At 31.3% G+C, this 18360-nt stretch overlaps 1 protein-coding gene across 1 annotated transcript in view; it reads left to right on the top strand.

Annotated features, from left to right (window-relative positions):
- Positions 1–633: 633 nt before the first annotated feature.
- Positions 634–18360, top strand: part of LOC129984787 (uncharacterized) — a 94609-nt gene continuing 76882 nt past the window's right edge. Inside the window, exon 1 of the mRNA XM_056094744.1 lies at positions 634–766. Coding sequence (XP_055950719.1) covers positions 677–766 — 90 coding nt within the window. The 5' untranslated portion in view covers positions 634–676. The remainder of the gene's footprint in view (positions 767–18360) is intronic.

The following is an 18360-nucleotide window of genomic DNA, read 5'->3' as shown; positions in this document are numbered from 1 at the left end:
TTTACAGAGGCAATAGTTAATAAGTGAAAGAGCCTATTTGGTACAAGCACACTATATTCTTATTTTAATTATTTTTTACTTTTTAAAGTTCGATTTGTAATTCACTACTATAAATATCGGGAAATTTTGTTGTCCATTTCTCTCAAATGTATCACCAGATGGCGCCATCGGTATGGAATTAATATTTAACTAACTTAATGGATATTATCTGATAATTAGATTTGGAAAACATTAAATTTTTATTTTGTCGATTTGAATACATGTGTGTATAAAATTTGAAAACTCTGGCACAATTATACAAAAAAAAAAAAAAAAAAAAAAAAAAAAAAAACGAATTTCAAAATTCTATTTTTGTAGGAATGAAATAAGTTAAGTTAAATAAAAGTGTGTTCAAATGATTCATTTTTTCCCTGCTTGGAACTGAGTGAAAAATCGTTTGTCGTTTTAAAAATTTCTCTGTTTTCAGTTATGATAGTTACATAATGTCGTCAAGAGTCAAATTCGTTAGGGAAAACCACATGCGCAAAATTCTGTTCCTATCGATAGCAGAAGAGGAAGGAGAAGCAGCACCCTCTCACCCCCTCCTGGCTGGATGGTTTTTCTCTCCTTATCAGTCGGTGTCTCCTTATTTCAGTTCCCACTTCCCGGCAGAGCAGGCACAGCTCGGTGAGGAGTGATGAGGGAGGGAACACGTGGACACTTGCTGTCGATTTTTTGCGCCTTCTGGTGCACCGTCCTTCTTCAGATCGACGCCAGGAATCAACAGGTGGGTGTTCTTTAAGCGTCTAATTATTTTGATCTAATATATTTAATGTTGGAAAAAAACTAGCTTTGAAAAAAAAATTAACGGTTTCTTTTTTTAGATTTACTAAAATTTCGGGAATATTCAAACCACGAAATTTTATGTATGTATGCAAATCGGTATTAAACTCACAACTTATTTTAGCATCGCCTCAAACACTTTTTGTTGCTCTACCCAGATAAGGGAGGAAAACTCCTAATTTCTTAGGAAAAAATGTTTTTTAATGTAATAAATCATTGGTTATATGACAGTGTTATTTACTTTTTTACTTATCATTGTAATATACTTATCGTTCTTGAATACATCATTTAAAATTAGTTGCTTTATCGGTATTTACTTGGCAAAATTTTGTGTGTGGATCTCTCAGTTTCTCTTCAAATCGAACCATTCGAATAAATGGATTTCTTCTGCATCCCCTTCGTTCTTTCTAAGATGTAATGGAGAATTAATACTGTATCTGCATTTGAGATGAGCGTTAGGCCGCTTAGAGGATGAACATAAGTTTTCGGTGGAGGAAAATGCTATTCCAGCAGAAGAAAAATTAATAATTGATTTTATTTAAACCTCTAGAAAAAGAATGATTTCGGCCTGTAAAATATTCAGCATTCCGGAATTCGCTTCGGAATTTGCTTTGTAGCAACAATGCATGACTGAAATAAAAATAAAAGATTCTCGTTATAAATTAATCAGAATACATAGAGTGAACACGAATATTAAAAAAATAATTCGCAAATAAAAAAAGATATTCTAATACATAAATTATTGAGAATTTATTGTTTTAAGTTTTTCGAAATTTACACTATACCCAAAGACCATTACAATGGCAACGGGTAATTATAATAGGAGTTGTAATCACTGACTTTTCATTCTCAGCACTTCATAATAAAGCAACATAAAGAATGTTAAAATTAAGAAAGGCATGTTTTCTTTTCTTTTTAAAGTGTTTAATAGAGGAGGGGATGAAAGTGAGTATGAAAAAATGTAGCCTCCCTAACAGTTTTCGCCAGCGTTAATAGAAGATTATTCATTTTTTTACTTGTAAAAACTCATTTTTTATTTCTTACTCATTAAGATGGGATTCTCTTAAAAAGCCATATCTATTACATTAAACTTCCAATGTATTTAAATAGCTCATTCAGTTATCACTTACAAAAATAGAATTTAAAATTCATTTTCCAGATACGAAATATTTTCTGAAAAATTAAATCATTCGCCTAATTAACTTATATACTTACATTATTCATGAGTTTTTTTGGAACGTTTACCTTTTGTTCTCTGGGAAGTATCTGTTGTCTCATTTTAGTACACAAAGTCCTTTTTACTTTCTCGAATAGAAGTTGTAATCATTTAAAAAATAATTAACTCGACATTTTGTCACATTTTCACTCTGAGCCCGAAATCACGTTTTTGGCTTTATGGCTGTTTGTCTGTCAGTCTGTTTGTGATCACGATAACTCAAAAACGCTTTGAACTAGACTGCTGAAATTTAGCATATCGAATTATGACCAGATTTATAGATTTACTAGCTGACCCGGCAAACGTTGTTCTGCCATATAAATTATTTCTAGTGAATATTTTGGTTATTAATTAAAAAATAACGAATGTATTGCAAGTATGTGGAGATGGGATCTATGACAGAAAGAGGAATGGAGCGCTGTAGACGATGATCACAGATATATATATAAAAAAAAACATTTATTTCTCAATACAATGTATTTCAATACCGTAACGAACATACATTGTTTGATCTCTTAAAAGTTAAACGTAAAGTGAAAAAATTAATATATTTTTTTATCCTAAAGTATAAAAATGAAATAAAGAAAATCAATATTCATTTCGAAAAGCAATTGAATGTACGATATTTTTTGTCAGTCCGTCTTTAGCCAACACAATAAACTCGATGGTTTGTCCACGCGAGAACATGCCACGTATAATTGTTCGTGTGAAAAACATGGTGTGCCCTAATTTAAGCCGCAAACATAAATCTTTTGGCCTTGTCATTGCGAATACCAATCTAATAGGAAATTGAATGCGTTTGAATTAATTGGCACGTCTGTGAGAATCATTGAAATTCGTGGCAGCAAAACATTTTCGTCTCGGAATTTGCCATTCAAAATGCTGGCTTCGTTTTTCATTAATTTTTTTAATGACCAATCGCGTGCCATTGCACAGCCGTGGTGGGTTCAAATTCCGAAGTAAAATAACCGGGGATCCAACTTTCAGTCGTGGAAGATGTGATGACATGCCTGGCAAATCCAGTGAGTTCAAAAACTCTGTTGGATAATTTACAGCTTCGTTAGCATCGCAAATTTATGATATCAAGTCGTCTGGCAACGACTGCTGTATCTTGAAGTTTAAATCGTCGACGTCCACATTTTTTGCTGCTAAAATGGCTCTTTCCTCCAGCCAAGCGTGCTTCATGTATTGTGTGCGTACATCGGAAAATATGCGGTCAATGAGAGCATTTTGCAAATCTGATAGTGCAGAAATTAGTGGGCAATTTTATGCGTCCAGTATTTTTATAGACAGCAACTTTACCATCGCCGATATCTAACAATTGGTCCGAGAATTGGTTGATCTAACAATTGTGAGCAGATGGATCTTATACCATTTGGATGGATCTTATACTATTTGGATCATTTTTAGCTGGACTTCTTTAACATTACTTCACAGTGGCGATGATTTCAAGCAAGTGTTGATCTTCCATCAGTGTACGGTGAACGTGGATAGGAACACCCTAATTACGTAGCGTTATGAAATATACTTTACGACCTATTCTCATACCTACCAAATACACATAAAAAATTTCATAAAAATCGGTCGAGTCGTTTCGGAGGAGTACGAACACAAACACCGTGACACGAGATTTTTATATATTAGATATCAAATTTTGAAAGAAATTCATCCGCAGGAAGTCTCTCTGTCTGACTGTTCGAGAATAAGTGAACTCCATAACTACAAAATCTAAAAATCTATGTAAATAAAATGTGGTATACAGGTTAACATCTAAAATATAGATATTTATCAAATTTTCAATCAAATCTATCAAATGGTTGACCGCTAGTCTGTCTGTACTTTTTCATGCACGTGAACGAAATAACCCATAAATACAATGATTCGGTAAAATTCTTGGACTACAATCGTAATCTTGTGTTAACTTTTGTTGCCGATGGGCTCCAAGAAGACCTATATTCAAGAAAGATTCCGTAAAAATATTAGATTCACGCCAAATATTCATATACCATAACTATCGCTCATTAATACCATGCAATGATGAGCAATATTGCATGGCATGCCATCGGGACCTTACCTGGATTCACAATTTTATGCGGATGAAGGAGGACCATTATTGGAGGGTGTGCGAGAAAGCTCCGGGATGACCACCCTATTGGTTCATTGATCACTTAATCCTATGTACGAAATTATTAGTCTGTTTCCCAGGCTTTTTAATAACTGAAAAGAGAAAAGAAAATGTAGACCAATTCGTGTACTATTGTTAACTTAGCGGCACAAAACTCTGGCCTCGCCAACACAGTCATTGGACTCTTAATGATTAGAAAAGTGTTGTCTGGTCTGACGAGTCACGTTTCCAGTTATACTGGGCAGATGGCCTTGCAAGGGTGTGAAGGAAAGCTCATGAATCCATGGATTCTTTACGACTACAGGGAACTGTTCAAGTTGTTCGAGGTTCTGTGATGGTATAGGACGAGTGCAGTTGGTATGAAATGGAACCGTTGATACGTCTAGACACGATCATGATAGGTCAACTGTACATTAACATTCTTTGTGACCACCTGCATCCATTCATGTCCTGTGTGCATCCATTCATAATTCCAACAGGATAATACGTCATCCCACAGGTCTACAGTAACTACTGAGTGGCCCGTGAAGTCCCGTTCTGAATTTCTTTCCCACTCTGGGCCACCTAATTCCTTAGACATGAACATTTTCGAGCATATCTGGGATGCTTTGCAACGAACGTGCTGTCTTTCGAAGATCTGCACTACATTGTACTTCCATGGCTAAGTGGACTTCCCTTTAGTAATCATGGTGTGAACTGTTTCTACAATATCTTCGCAAATTAATTGAATTCATGCTATGTCTAATTGCGGTATGATAATATCTCTCTATAGTAATATCTTTTGAAAAGCATCGCGTGCGCAACGGTGCTAATTTGGATACGAGAAATTTCTTTCATAATTTCTAAATAATAAACAATGCATAAACCGTTTAAAATTGTTTAAAAAAAAGATTATGAAGAGATAGAATACGATCTTTTCTTTTCGCCTCTTGAATTCAAATGTAGAAAAATTTGTCGACATTTTTTACCAAACCTCCGCTCCGTTTCCTCTGAATTAGTTTAATCTTACGAAAGAAAACACGGATGCAGATCTGAAACTTTTATTAGATATACCCTTCTGCATGACACAAACTTTAGGAAAATCACAAAACTTAAAAAAAAAATGGTGCAATAAATCGTGTGAAATAAATTTGTATAGCAAATTATTTCAAATACTTATTAGTTCGAAGCTTTTTTGAGTTTTCATAATTATATGCTCTCGGGCATGACATAAATTTAGACGGAACACCCTCTTCAAACTTCCATATAAATACTATTGCTATGGTATTGGTGTACCAACATGTACATGCAAATAATAGTAAAATATTTTGCTTAGAATCTTTATTGCTAGTATTATTAATTTTGCAGCCAAAAATACAATGTTGATATAGTCCTGCTTAATTTTTTGTTTTGTAACTTTTACGATGCCCATTTTAGGATTAGTTTTGACTAATTAAGGAAAATGCGAAAGCACACTTCATTTCACTTTGTTTTTTTTCCCACATGGCAGCTAAAATTTATAAAATTTAGGATAATGATGCTGGATTCTAAGTGAAGTGATCAAAGCAATAATACCATAGATATAAATCTTTTCCAATTTAACCTTTTGCACTCAAAAAGTAATATGATGCATAGTTATTCACCTAATACAAATTTGGTAGGTGAATAATTATCACCTAATACAAATTTTCAAAACAATAAACAACATTATTGTTTTGAAAACAAATATGTATAATTGTTTTAGGTTGTATCTCCCAGAAAAATTAATCTGCATCATCTTACTATTCTGTAAGTATTTTTAATAATAAAAATCAATCCATAAATAAGTAAAACATCAAATTATTGAATGGTACCAGAGAAGAGACATCCTGGTGTAAGATGTTAAATTGTCGTTGGTCTAAGATCAATTATTAGAAATCATTTTTCGTCTTTCCTCCGAAAAAATGGGAGCTATATTAGCTGAATGTCGGGTACTTTTTAGATATTACTTGAAGTAATATAAATAGGGTCTGGATAAAAAAAAAAAAGAAAGTGAAAAGAAACCCTCATTAATTTGTTGTTTAGAAAAGGTGTCCGAAACCCTACATCTTCAAAAAGCTGTTCCATCATCTCCTCCCGCCTTGCAGTGTGCGCTAATTATCCACCGGGGAGCTTTCGGGGTCGACATCAAATGATCCTTTAACATCTTCCCAGTATTGAATGAAAGAAGCATTGCTTTTTAAATCATCGGAGACCTTGGCGCGAGAAGCAAATCACGCATCCGTGTGACTTGTCTTCCTTTATTTTGTGCTGATGCCGAGGGATTCAAGGCCTCATGGATTTTGAGGAGAAAGTGAGTGCATACAAAGTGTCCCTGAATGAAGTTGGCAATGACATGGCTTCTCTGGACATTGTTAGTAAAATTAAATTTTTATACTACCTTCATAATGTAAAAGTTGCAGTTAGTAAGACATTTATCATATATTCAGCTATTTAAGCACAGAGTTTCTCATTTCTATCAACAATTTTTTTTTATTTCTTTTGCGAAAGCATCTATTTTAGAAACAGAAATTTATTACAGTTATCAATAAAGAAAAAATGTCACATGAAAATACTCTTCTTGTAATACATTTTTCAATCACGATTGGAAAAAATTTCCTAATCACGCAAACTGTTGTTTTCCCTTCCCAACTTTGATTGGCCAATCATGGTAACTTCCAGATTGTAAAGAAGGAGAAAAAATGTTGAGAAATTGAGTATCTAAGATATTTCCAAGAAATGGCGGAAATCTGAACATGAAAATAAAAATTGTTATACCTTGAAGTGGTGCTTTATGCTGAATATATTTGTTATGCATCTGGATAAGTATTCAAGTATTGTTTGAAAAATTCACAATTGTTTTGGCGTGATGTTCATTTTAAACAAGTTTTCTAAATACTTTTATTTATGTATCACTCGGCCATCTTTTAAAATTGAATAATGGATGCATTATTACTTTCTGATCTCACCCTTTTAATAAACTATTGTGATAAGGGCATGATCCCTGAAATTAGTAACAAAAGACGGCTCATATAGGAATCTGAGACATAAATAAAAAGTAGTCTAAGGGAATAAATTTTCATTTTAACATTTACCTACCATCTTTCATTTTAATTTCTACAAATTTTGAAGGAAATACACTGAAAAGAAGTCTATCTGTCCGACTGATTTCACACAGTGTGAACTCGGTAACTACAAAACGTAAAGAGATATATAGACAAAATTTGGTATACGGGTCAAGCGTCCAATTTAGATTCTTATCAAAATTTGAACAAAATCTGTCAGACGGTGGACCATCTGTCGCTTTCTAGTTTCGCATACATGTAAATACAATACCTCGTAAACGCAATGACTTCAATCTTCAATCAACGAAATCTAGTAAATTATTTTGTGACGACAATTGCTAGCTTATATAAAATTTCGGCTTCAATCGATTGAAAAAAAAAAAAAAACGTCCAAAATATATATTCGGATAAAAGACAAATGCTAAATTACACCAACAATCTATATTTCTTAACTATTGTTTTGCCACTACCATGCAAGGCATTCGCGGTTTTACTCGAAGTACAAAAATTTATTCGGATGTGTGTGTGTGGTGGTGGTAAGGGGGGGGGGGGGGTAAGACTTCTTTTGCTGAGCATGCGAGAATGTTTCAGAGAAACCACTCCCGCTTGCTTAAATCCGTGACAAACGATCGAAATCCGGCGCAGCTGGTTATTTAATGTTAGTTGAGAACGAGATATTGGCAACTTGGAGCAAATTCATAATTTCCGAAACGATTCATTGTTTTAGAAAATGATTCATTATCATTGGCTTATTTATTATCTCTGTGATGCCCCATCCTCAAAGTTCGCATTCAGAGCAATCAATTGTCTTTGCTCTTGTTATAATAATGAATTGCTTTAAAATTCCTGCAAAAAGTTTTGAACTATCATTGGAAATAGCAAACCATAAAGAAAATTTTGTTTTCTCTTTTGGCTTCATAATAATGAAAGGTACTCAATTTGAAGCAGCCACTTAAAATATTTCAAGGTAGTTTCTCTGTGAAATCAATTTCAAACAAAACTTTTATGCTTACTGTTTAGCAATCAAATATTTTTTTATTTATTTTTGAATTCATAAATGATAGACCATTGTTTAGAAAAGCAATTCATTTTTTTGGGGGGGGGTGAATTCTGGTAATTTAGGGCATTGCGTGGGAAAACAATGTTGTCATTCTCTAATAAAAATATTTTTTAATTTTTTTTCTTGTTTTGAGAACATTTTCTGTATGTTTTTTTAGGCGATGAAGATTTTTTTCTTATAATAATGAAGAAAAAATATTAATTAAAAAATAAGACAATTATTTTAACATTGATTTGCTTATCAAAACTCTTTCCGTCCCCAAAACAAATGATCATTGGGGCAGCTATAATAGGAATTTGTTTCAGGAATTCCAAACATATATATATATATATATATATATATATATATATATATATATATATATATATATATATATATATATATATATATATATATATATATATATATATATATGTTCAAAGTAATTTCGAAACAAAAATTTCCACTTTATCATGACAAAATACTCAATGAATGGCTGTTCATAATGGAAACACACTTTTCAATATTTGATGCTGTAGCCGTCATTCGATTACTGAAGCAAACAGTTTTTCGATTATTTCAAGACATGGAAAATCATGCACAAAAGCCATTTGTATGTTATTTAGAATATTGCATCTTTTTTTTTAAATTCAGTGTATTAAAATAATGAAAGAATCTCTCTATTTAAAACGTTAACGTGGGGGGCTAAATCGCTCTTATTACTTATTGCCGAATGGCAGCAGTCAAATGAGAACAAAACGTTGTACGAACCTCTCACACTCTTCATTGAATGCTTTTACAGCTGCGTTTAATTCAATCAATGGAGTTACGAAGGGAAATTTTTTCGGAGAAGATTCGCCTATTTTACAGACTCGTCATGTCAACTCCCTTCAATCAGAGGAGGTGGGAAATATAAAAGAATTCAGAATTAAAGAAATAGTCGGAAAACAAAGTTTTATCAAATGTTAAAATAGGCTTAAACGTCCATTAGATGAAAAATTGCTAAGACTTGCCGATGGAAATTGATATTCATAGCTTTTAAAGCTGTAATCTCACAAGAATAGATTTTGCATTACTTTAAAATTTAAAATAATTACCTTTTTTATTACATCAATTTTATTTTTGTACAACTTTTTAATTATAATTTGGCACACAGTCCGTTTTTGATGTTATAATGAAATTAAAGCTCATCCTCAAAATACTCAACTGCACACTTTGGCCAAAATTAAAATTCATATGTCAGTTTTTTGGACATTAGTTCTGAAGTAGGATTTTTTTTTTTTTGCTATTATTTCGTTATTTGTACACTTTTTAATTTGCATCTATAGTAATTTATAGTAGTGCGATTCCATTAAAATTATATCTTTCGGTCGTATCAAACACCAAAGTGAAATTTAAAAAAAAATGCACTGCTTATTATTCGTTTAACAGCCTAAGAAACCAATAATCTTAGCGAACAAGCTGGTCGTCAAAGGTAAATAAATAGTGCATTAAAATATTTCGTTTATTAATAAAAGACTGATATAATCGTCACTGGCCGACATACTGTAAAAAAATTGAACGGCTTTGGCCATCGCATGCGGCAGTGAGCTAAAGATATATATTTTTAAAAAAGTTTTTGAACTCAAATCCTGAATTAAAACGCTTTCGAATTAGGGTGTGATTTCAACGGACGTCTTTAATCTTTTGACTCTACGAATCTGGTTCCAAGATCAACCGCATTCGGAATGCTTCCCACAGTTTGTCAGTCATCAAACCATCGAATGTCGCATAAACTTTAAATACGGATGAGTCATTTGCTGCCGATAAGACAACCCAGTAAATCGGAGAAGATTCCGAGAAAACCACCCATAAAGATCTGCAGAGAGTAAATGTTTATTAGGTGTTAGAAGTGCACGGGATTTATTTAAGTCTGAGATTTAATGGCGCCGATGATGTGAAGAGCAGAATGAGAGCATCAAATGATCACTGTTGTCTTAAATTCATTTTCCGCGTCAGATGGCTTTGAATAACTCGACACATTTGAATATAAAGAAATTCACTCGAAATTTAATGAGAGGCCCGAAGTAGAAATGTAGCTATTTGAAAGAATGGTATATAATAAAGAATATAATTTTCGTTACAAAATTCAATTCAAGATCTAACATATTAAAAGGAAAGTGTTTTACAAAAAGAAATATTTCAATATCGTTGCCTTCTTAAAATCTAACGATCTCGTCTAACAAATCAATGATTATTTATTTATTTGTCTTATAGTAAAATTCCACCAGAGCAAATTAATATATTATTAATTTCCATTTTTTGATTCCTAAAATACATTCTTCGTAAGATTCGATTGTCTCTCTCATTTAGAACTTTCTTCTTTTATTTGAATTGAGATATTTAGCTAAGCTTCTCATTATCATTTGCATTTACAGTGGATGTTAGAATCAAATGCCGGTTTCTCTTACAGCTCATACATCTTATATAGGTTCATCGACAGTCAGCTCTTTACTTTGCAAGTTCAGTGTTTCATTGAATCAACTAACGAAGGGAATTTCTTGGCAAGATTGACAACTTCTAATTTTTTTAAAACTTGTTTTTCAGTTTTGAAAACGAAATGAAGAATGTTTTGCTTGTTACTTATTATATTTAAAAATAGCTCCGAAACTGAATGGGAGAAGCAAACAATCGCTACACTTAGTGTTACGGTAGGCAATATACGACTTCTGTTCCGAAAAATCGGCAAAATATTGCTGCTGACTACAATATTTTGATTTGTATCAATGTTTTAATAACATTTGTGTTTTTTACTTTTTGAATGTAACACATGAATATGAGCAACATCAACTTTTCATGATTAAAATATAAAGTGATTCATATTGAATAGGACAAAAAGAATAAGGTAGTACGAATTTTGTAACTAATTTATTTAGCCTAAATAAATTTAATTCAAGATTACAATAATACGAGTTATATTTAGCAAGAGCGAAAATTCTAACGAGCATGAAATAGCCGCTAGCTAAAACGAATGAGCTATTGGAAAGCATTTTCCTTCGCCATTATCAAAATGGCGCCATCTAAGCAAGAGAAAACGCTCTGCGGTTTGGAATGCGCCAAAACATCTTCGTTATCGCTCAACGACATTTTTGTCTTTGGTTAAGAACCACCGCATCGTTACAACATCGAACTGTGAGTGAGAGTTTCAGAACAGGGACTGCTTATGCAAGAAAACTAATCCAGGATGAACTCGCGCCCAAACCGAAATGGTTGAAACAATTCGCAAAACATTTCTACGAAGTTCTGAAAAATCATTGCCATGACAATGTACCAGAATATCAGAACGATCGTCTATACCATCGTTGGATTAGCCTTGCTGAATCAAAAGATTGGCTATTGCTTTCTTGCCACCGATATCTAACTCCTTGTGATTTTGCAATTATGGAGATTTGTTAAAGACAAAGTCTTCGTGCCTCCATTTCTCCAGGAGTCATTGCAACCGGGGATATCTGACATTGGACTCATCAACAAGGGCTATTCTATCTCGAGTGTGACACGAAATGGGGTAGTTTCATAGTAAATTTGATTTATCAAAATAAATTAATTACTTCATTCACAAGTACGCTTCATGTGTGTTCCAACTAATATTAGTCACCCTGAATATTCCATCATGCACAAAAAGCTAAGCAAAAAGTAGGGTAGCTTTTAACTTATCTAATTCCAAAGAGTTAAAACATTCGCAAATAAAAGAGAGAAAAGACGAAATACAAGACGAAAATACCAAAGGAACTGGTTTACTTAAAAGTACATAATATAAAAGAGTTAAGGGTGCATGTAATTAGATATGTATGAAAATGCAACTACAAATTTGAACATTATGAGAATACACATTATAGCATCAACATCCTCGAAATGTTAATGACGCAGTTGAAGAAGGAAAAGCTCAAAACTCAAAAAAAAAAAAAAAAAAAAAAAACTACAGTCATAATAACTTATTAACAATTAGTAAATGCTGATTGATTGACTGATGGGGAAAGGGGGGGGCGTCTAGATTCTAGGATCTTCCATTTTCCATTGAGCTGAAATTAATAGTTAGTAGCACAAAACGTTGTTCCTAAAATTTTGAAACCCTGGAGTTCAATGAATGACTAATCAAAATGTGTATTCGACAGAATTTAATCTGGAAATATAGGAGGGAAAAGTTATATTATTTATTTTAGCTTCAATCTATTTACACAGTGTATCTATCAACCATTATTTGTCGATTGCTGTTTTAGAACATCGTCTAAGTGAGGCTTCAAGTTATTCTATGCAAACATGCTTCATTTTGAGCTTTAAAGAGTGCTTTTTTATTAACTCGATTTATTTTTGTCTGTTCGTTTGCCTGTTCGGTGCAAATTTTGCAATATATTTTAATTACTAACTTTCCGATGAGTTAGAAACTTTAAAAACAGCTCAGAACTGGATGATATGTTAATATATTAATTAAATCACAATATTAACGCTTTTTTTTATCTATTCGATACAAATTTGTCATTAGGTTTAGCTCATCGAGAAATTAGTTTAAAATTAATTGCAAAATTTCATACACAAGACTTAAAAGCAAAAATATAATTATTTAAATAAAAAAAATGTAATATATTACGTTTTTAAAACGGATATATTAACGGAGTATAAAATAATTTCTCATGGTCCCATGTGGATTTGTGATTATAAATTTTAAAAATATACAATCAAAAAATGTGTTAATTTTTTTTTATTTAAATAATAAAGAAATATATTTAAAGAAGATATTTAAAAAAAGAATGAAGTTGGGGAGGGAGGATGTAATTGAAGACCTTATTTTCAGATTTCTAATGTTTTCAAACTAAGCATTCTATCAATTATTTCAGGTTTACATTTCGGGTTTAGTAAAATCTAAGTACTTAGGAGCAAAAAATATAACAACGATTAGCTTTAATTACCTTATAAAATATAATTAAGTCTTAACGCTTATTTTTTCATGATTTAAAAATATAAAACGAATTTGCATTGTATTTATATATATAAGACCTTAATTTGTACGAACTTTTAAGATAAATATCGATTGAATTACAATTTAGATATCAATTTATCTGACAAAATAATTGTTATAGATGAGAATTGTAATTTCCAATTTACATAAGCTACTGCACGTTTATTGATTAAAATTATTAATAATTAGTTAAAATCAAAATTGTGTATTTTAATTTCAAGAAACTTTACTTTTATTAAAATAAAAAAAAAATAATTATGATTCCGACAGACAGACCTTTTTTGCGCTTTTTTACTTTAACTTATCGCAAAATACAAAAGACAAACAATAAGACATCTCTTTTTTCACTTATTTCCCCAGATTTCGTCCAAAAGTTGATCGAAATTAGGCAGTCCAGTGTTGAAATCGCAAAATTTCGTCCTTCTAGCTTTTTTCTTTTCAGTTAATAATGTTCAACAAGTAGACATTATTTTCAAAATGCTTTCCAAAATTAAAAAATTTTGGTGCAGAAAGAAGTATATGTAAATGTTAGAAGGCAAAAATATGTAATTCAAGATTTCAAAATTTCTTTATTAATATTTATAAAATTCAAAATTTTATTTATTTCTCCTTCTCTTTTTTGACAAGAGATATTTTATCATAACTGATAGACACAATGTTAATGATATCGAAATAATTACCAAAAGCAATTAATAAATTTAATTAGTCTTGCAAATCAATTTTGATGACTTGCATCCTTTCACAAAAATGACATCAGATTGTTTTTATCATATTTTAAATTAAACTTGAGCAATAACGATAGAGCATTTTGAGCTGCAGTTAAAAAGCTATAGGAACAATTACTTTAAACGTTACTTCAAAGTGGCGAAATTAATTGGTGACAGTGGCGAAAACATTTTTTTTTTTTCCCGATTTTATTATTTTTTTGTTTTTGAAGATTTTAGTTCATATCTAAATTGCTCGATTAAAACTCATTTTTTTCGTATTATCCTATTGCAAATAAGTAACGTTATCTTCTATCAAGCATGCAAACAACCCAAACATGTAAGATATGACGATTTTACAAATTCTATTCTATCTGCGTCTATATATAAAGATATTTAAAAAGCCTTCTGGAATTTTTCTAAAAGATTTGTTTCTGCCATAACACACAATAAAGATGCATTCTAAATATTCTTGACCGATTCGACAATTACTTTAAATGTTTATTAAATCACTTATTTTAAATATTTTTGGAATAAACGCCTGTTAATAAGTGATTCGACAGCCACTTTGTAACTTTTTGAATACTTATTAACAGCTATATTAAGAGAAAGCTTGTTTTCTTTATCCGGTAGTTCCGAGTTCTTTAACGAGGGCCTTCACAATGACATCATTCATTTTCTAATAGGAAGACGGAATATCCTAGCTGCTTATTAACATACACGCCCTGCCTTTTTTTTCCTCCGACAGATCCTTTTACAGAGCTCAACAACTGAGCTTCTTTATCGATTGCCCCCCCCCCCCCCCTCCTGAACAGAAACGGATGGGAGCTCCATTCATAAAATCAGAGGGTATTTCCCGTTGTTGTGACTAATTCTGCTGATTGGAGATAGGCGTTGAATTATTTTTATGTGACGTCAGTTGTCGGTGGATCGAATAACAAACACTGATTCAAGAATTAAAAAAGGCAGACTTTAAACTGCGAGTTTGTGTAGCGTTTAATTTGCATATTAAATCTTCTCTTTCATGATGTTTTTTTATTATTATTTTCTGATTTTGTGACTTCATTTCATCGCTGGCGTTTCTTAGCTTTTTTTTATTAATTATTTTTTGAGTAAAATGTTTTTTAACGTTTAAGTTTTTTTAGAAAATGTCACGGCTGCGGAAGTGAAGAGCTGCTATTTTTCGTTGTCGCCCCCCCCCCTTTAAAAACATTAACTGCTTTCTTTTTCTGTTTTAAATGAGATCTTCGTTATTTTTTTTTTTTTTCAAATCGGATTTTTAAAAAGGCACAATAGAGACAGTGACAAATGAGTGTCGTTTTAATACATTTGTTTTAAGATTAAAAATAAAATTATTTCAATAAACGGAAGACAGCATTCTTTTGACAAAATAAAAGTTCTAAAGATGAATATGAAATCTTCCATGGGCTTTATTGCTAATTACGTGTCTTAATTTTGCTCTGTTTTCTAGATCTGCACGGAGATGGCTTTATTTCTAGGAATGAAACCATCTTCAATGGTCATAACATAGGTGCAATTTTTCAGCATGATAAATCACATTTATTTAGAATGAAAAGCAATTCCAGTTGTCTATGCAAGAGCCTCTATGTTCTTGTTGTTTCGTTTCCCCCTGTTCTTAGGCAGCTAAACACGTTGAAAAAAACTTGTTCTCGTGCGACACATTAGCATGTTAATGTTTTAGACTTCATTTGTCAGTCCTGTCTTCATCTGACGTTTTTGCATCCATCTTGTCATTCTATGCTTAACAAGTTTTATATCTCACAATAAAGAGGTAAAATGGTTGCCTGTTTGCTTATCTTTTAGATATTTTTACAGCATTAACTTCTCTTCTTTGTTTTTCTTTCATCAATGATTTATTTTTATCATGCAATTTGCAATATGTATTGTACTAACAGGATATTGTAAATATTATCCTGTTGAAAAAGGCACCTTTAACCATTTGTCATTAAAATTGCTATTCCAACATGATATAAATGTAATTTTAGGTTTTGAAAAATGAAGACAATCCATCGTTTCAAGAGAATAATAATCTATGGATGACAAGCACTTAGCCAGCAATTTTCTGAGATGAATATACGAACTTCCTTAAATTTTGCTTTGATGCATTGAATTTAACCACTTCTGCTGAAAGCGGAATCAAAAATTCCAAATACAATACGTTATTACTTACAAATCTGGAAAACGAAAAATTTATAATGTTCCCAAAAAGCATTTAAAAAACTTATATCGAAACCTTAATTTGATATGCATGAAAAAAGAATTCACCGAACATCAAAATTATAATTAAGATGTAACCTGTTTGTAGTAAAATTTTTTGAAAAAGTCGATTTTTATGTCCGGTGTATATTTTTCCATATGCACATTTGTCCCATATGTTGTAAGAAAGAAAAATGAAGTCAGAAACTTTCTCTATAAATTTAATTTTCGTATTTTTTATTATTAATTTTTAATTATTATCACAACAACGGAAATCAAAGTATTTATACACATTTAAGTATGTTATTTGATGATACTTTGTAATTGGAAGTACATAAGTGCTATAGTTAAGAAAATAAAGGCACATTTTCTAATTTAAAAATTTTATTTAAACATTTTTTCTCTAAGGTTTAAGTATTAAGTAGTTTAAGTAGTAAGGCATAAAGCATGAAGTAGTTTTCTAAAAAGAAATATAGTCTGATTATTTTATTTATTTTGCTTTGAAAATTTTCATTGAAGATATAAGATTTGTTTAGCGTACAAGAAGTCAATAATTCCCATTGCTGGCGGGAAGGTCCACAATCTCTTAACTTCTAGGTTTTTAGATGCAACAAATGGCTAAAAAAAATAGAGAATATTTTCAATGCCTAAAACAACTTCTAATATTCCAAATCCACTTGGTTTAATTTTTTTTTTTTTATGCTGTGCTAGAGGACATTAAACAGGGGATATCTGCCGTTTGAAGAGAATTACAGACAATAAGATGTGATATATTCTTTGTTTCTGAGACTTTTATTTCACTGTGGGGGACTTGAGAGAAGATAAACCAATTCTGCATCGTTTTTTCTATATTTTTTTCAGATACATATAATGTTTGAAAAAGATGACTTTCGCTGCTTATATATATATATATATATATATATATACAAGGAAAAGAAAATATTGAGAATTGCAGTTAAATTTAAACACAACTCCTCTTGCAATTTGACATTCTGATGATCAAGAGCAACAGTCTTCGAAAATGATGGGAAGGGAAGGAATCTCACTTGTTAATGGAGGGAAGCTTTTTTCAGTGTGTGTAAATCAATCATACTCGTTAATGCGTAACTTGTTGCATCTGGCCCTTATAGTTTAATCAATAAAATTCTATCTATATCTGATTATAAGAAAAGTGACGGACAACTCAATCAGTCTTCAAAGAAGCTTACTTTTCCGTTGATTAGTTATTACGTTTTCGGAGTATCAGCCTTGCAGCTATATAAAATGTGCTGCATTTGTCCTTGCAGAGGAATTTCAATGCGCCATTTTCTCTTTTATATTTTTCTTCATAAAATTATTTTTCCTATTATAATTCCAGAAAAGTTTAAATGCTATGATACGTTAGAAATTGTTTTAGAAAATTTTTTAAAAAATGCAATTTCCCCCTTTCTTGTATTTTTATATTTTTGTTATTTTCTGTTATTCTACACATTCCAGAAAATAATTTATTATTATTATTATTATTAAAAGATAATTTTCGTTTGTTATTCTTCCAAATTCATTTTTCATTAAAAATGTTGTGTACTTGAAATCTTTTGTTATTTTTGGTAGATATATATTATAATTATTTTGTTATGTTATTATATGTATTTTAAAAATCGATTCTTTTTGACTGCCCTAATTCTAAATTATCAGTAGATTGTGTGTAATTTTAAATAAGTGTCTAATTATTTTCCCCGAATTTTATCTTTTTGGATCAGTCATATCATAAGCAGATTTCTTTTTCAGCCTATAGGAATATATCAGCCAAATTCAGCCTATAGGAATTCAGATTTTCTAAAACGATTCAATCCATGCGGTCATAATGAACGCATCGTAACGTAACAGAAACATTGAAAGTAAAATGGCATAATTGACAATACAATTAAGAGTGAGAAAGGTTTCTTCAGTTTTCATATGTTGAAGTTGGTTTTACTTTATTATATGTATTTTAAAAATCGATTCTTTTTGACTGCCCTAATTCTAAATTATCAGTAGATTGTGTGTAATTTTAAATAAGTGTCTAATTATTTTCCCCGAATTTTATCTTTTTGGATCAGTCATATCATAAGCAGATTTCTTTTTCAGCCTATAGGAATATATCAGCCAAATTCAGCCTATAGGAATTCAGATTTTCTAAAACGATTCAATCCATGCGGTCATA

Source organism: Argiope bruennichi, chromosome 9, assembly GCF_947563725.1.
Source record: "Argiope bruennichi chromosome 9, qqArgBrue1.1, whole genome shotgun sequence".
Classification (NCBI taxonomy): Eukaryota; Metazoa; Arthropoda; class Arachnida; order Araneae; family Araneidae; genus Argiope; species Argiope bruennichi.
The sequence above is the reverse complement of the archived record's forward strand: the minus strand, read 5'-3'. Positions and strand labels throughout refer to the sequence as shown.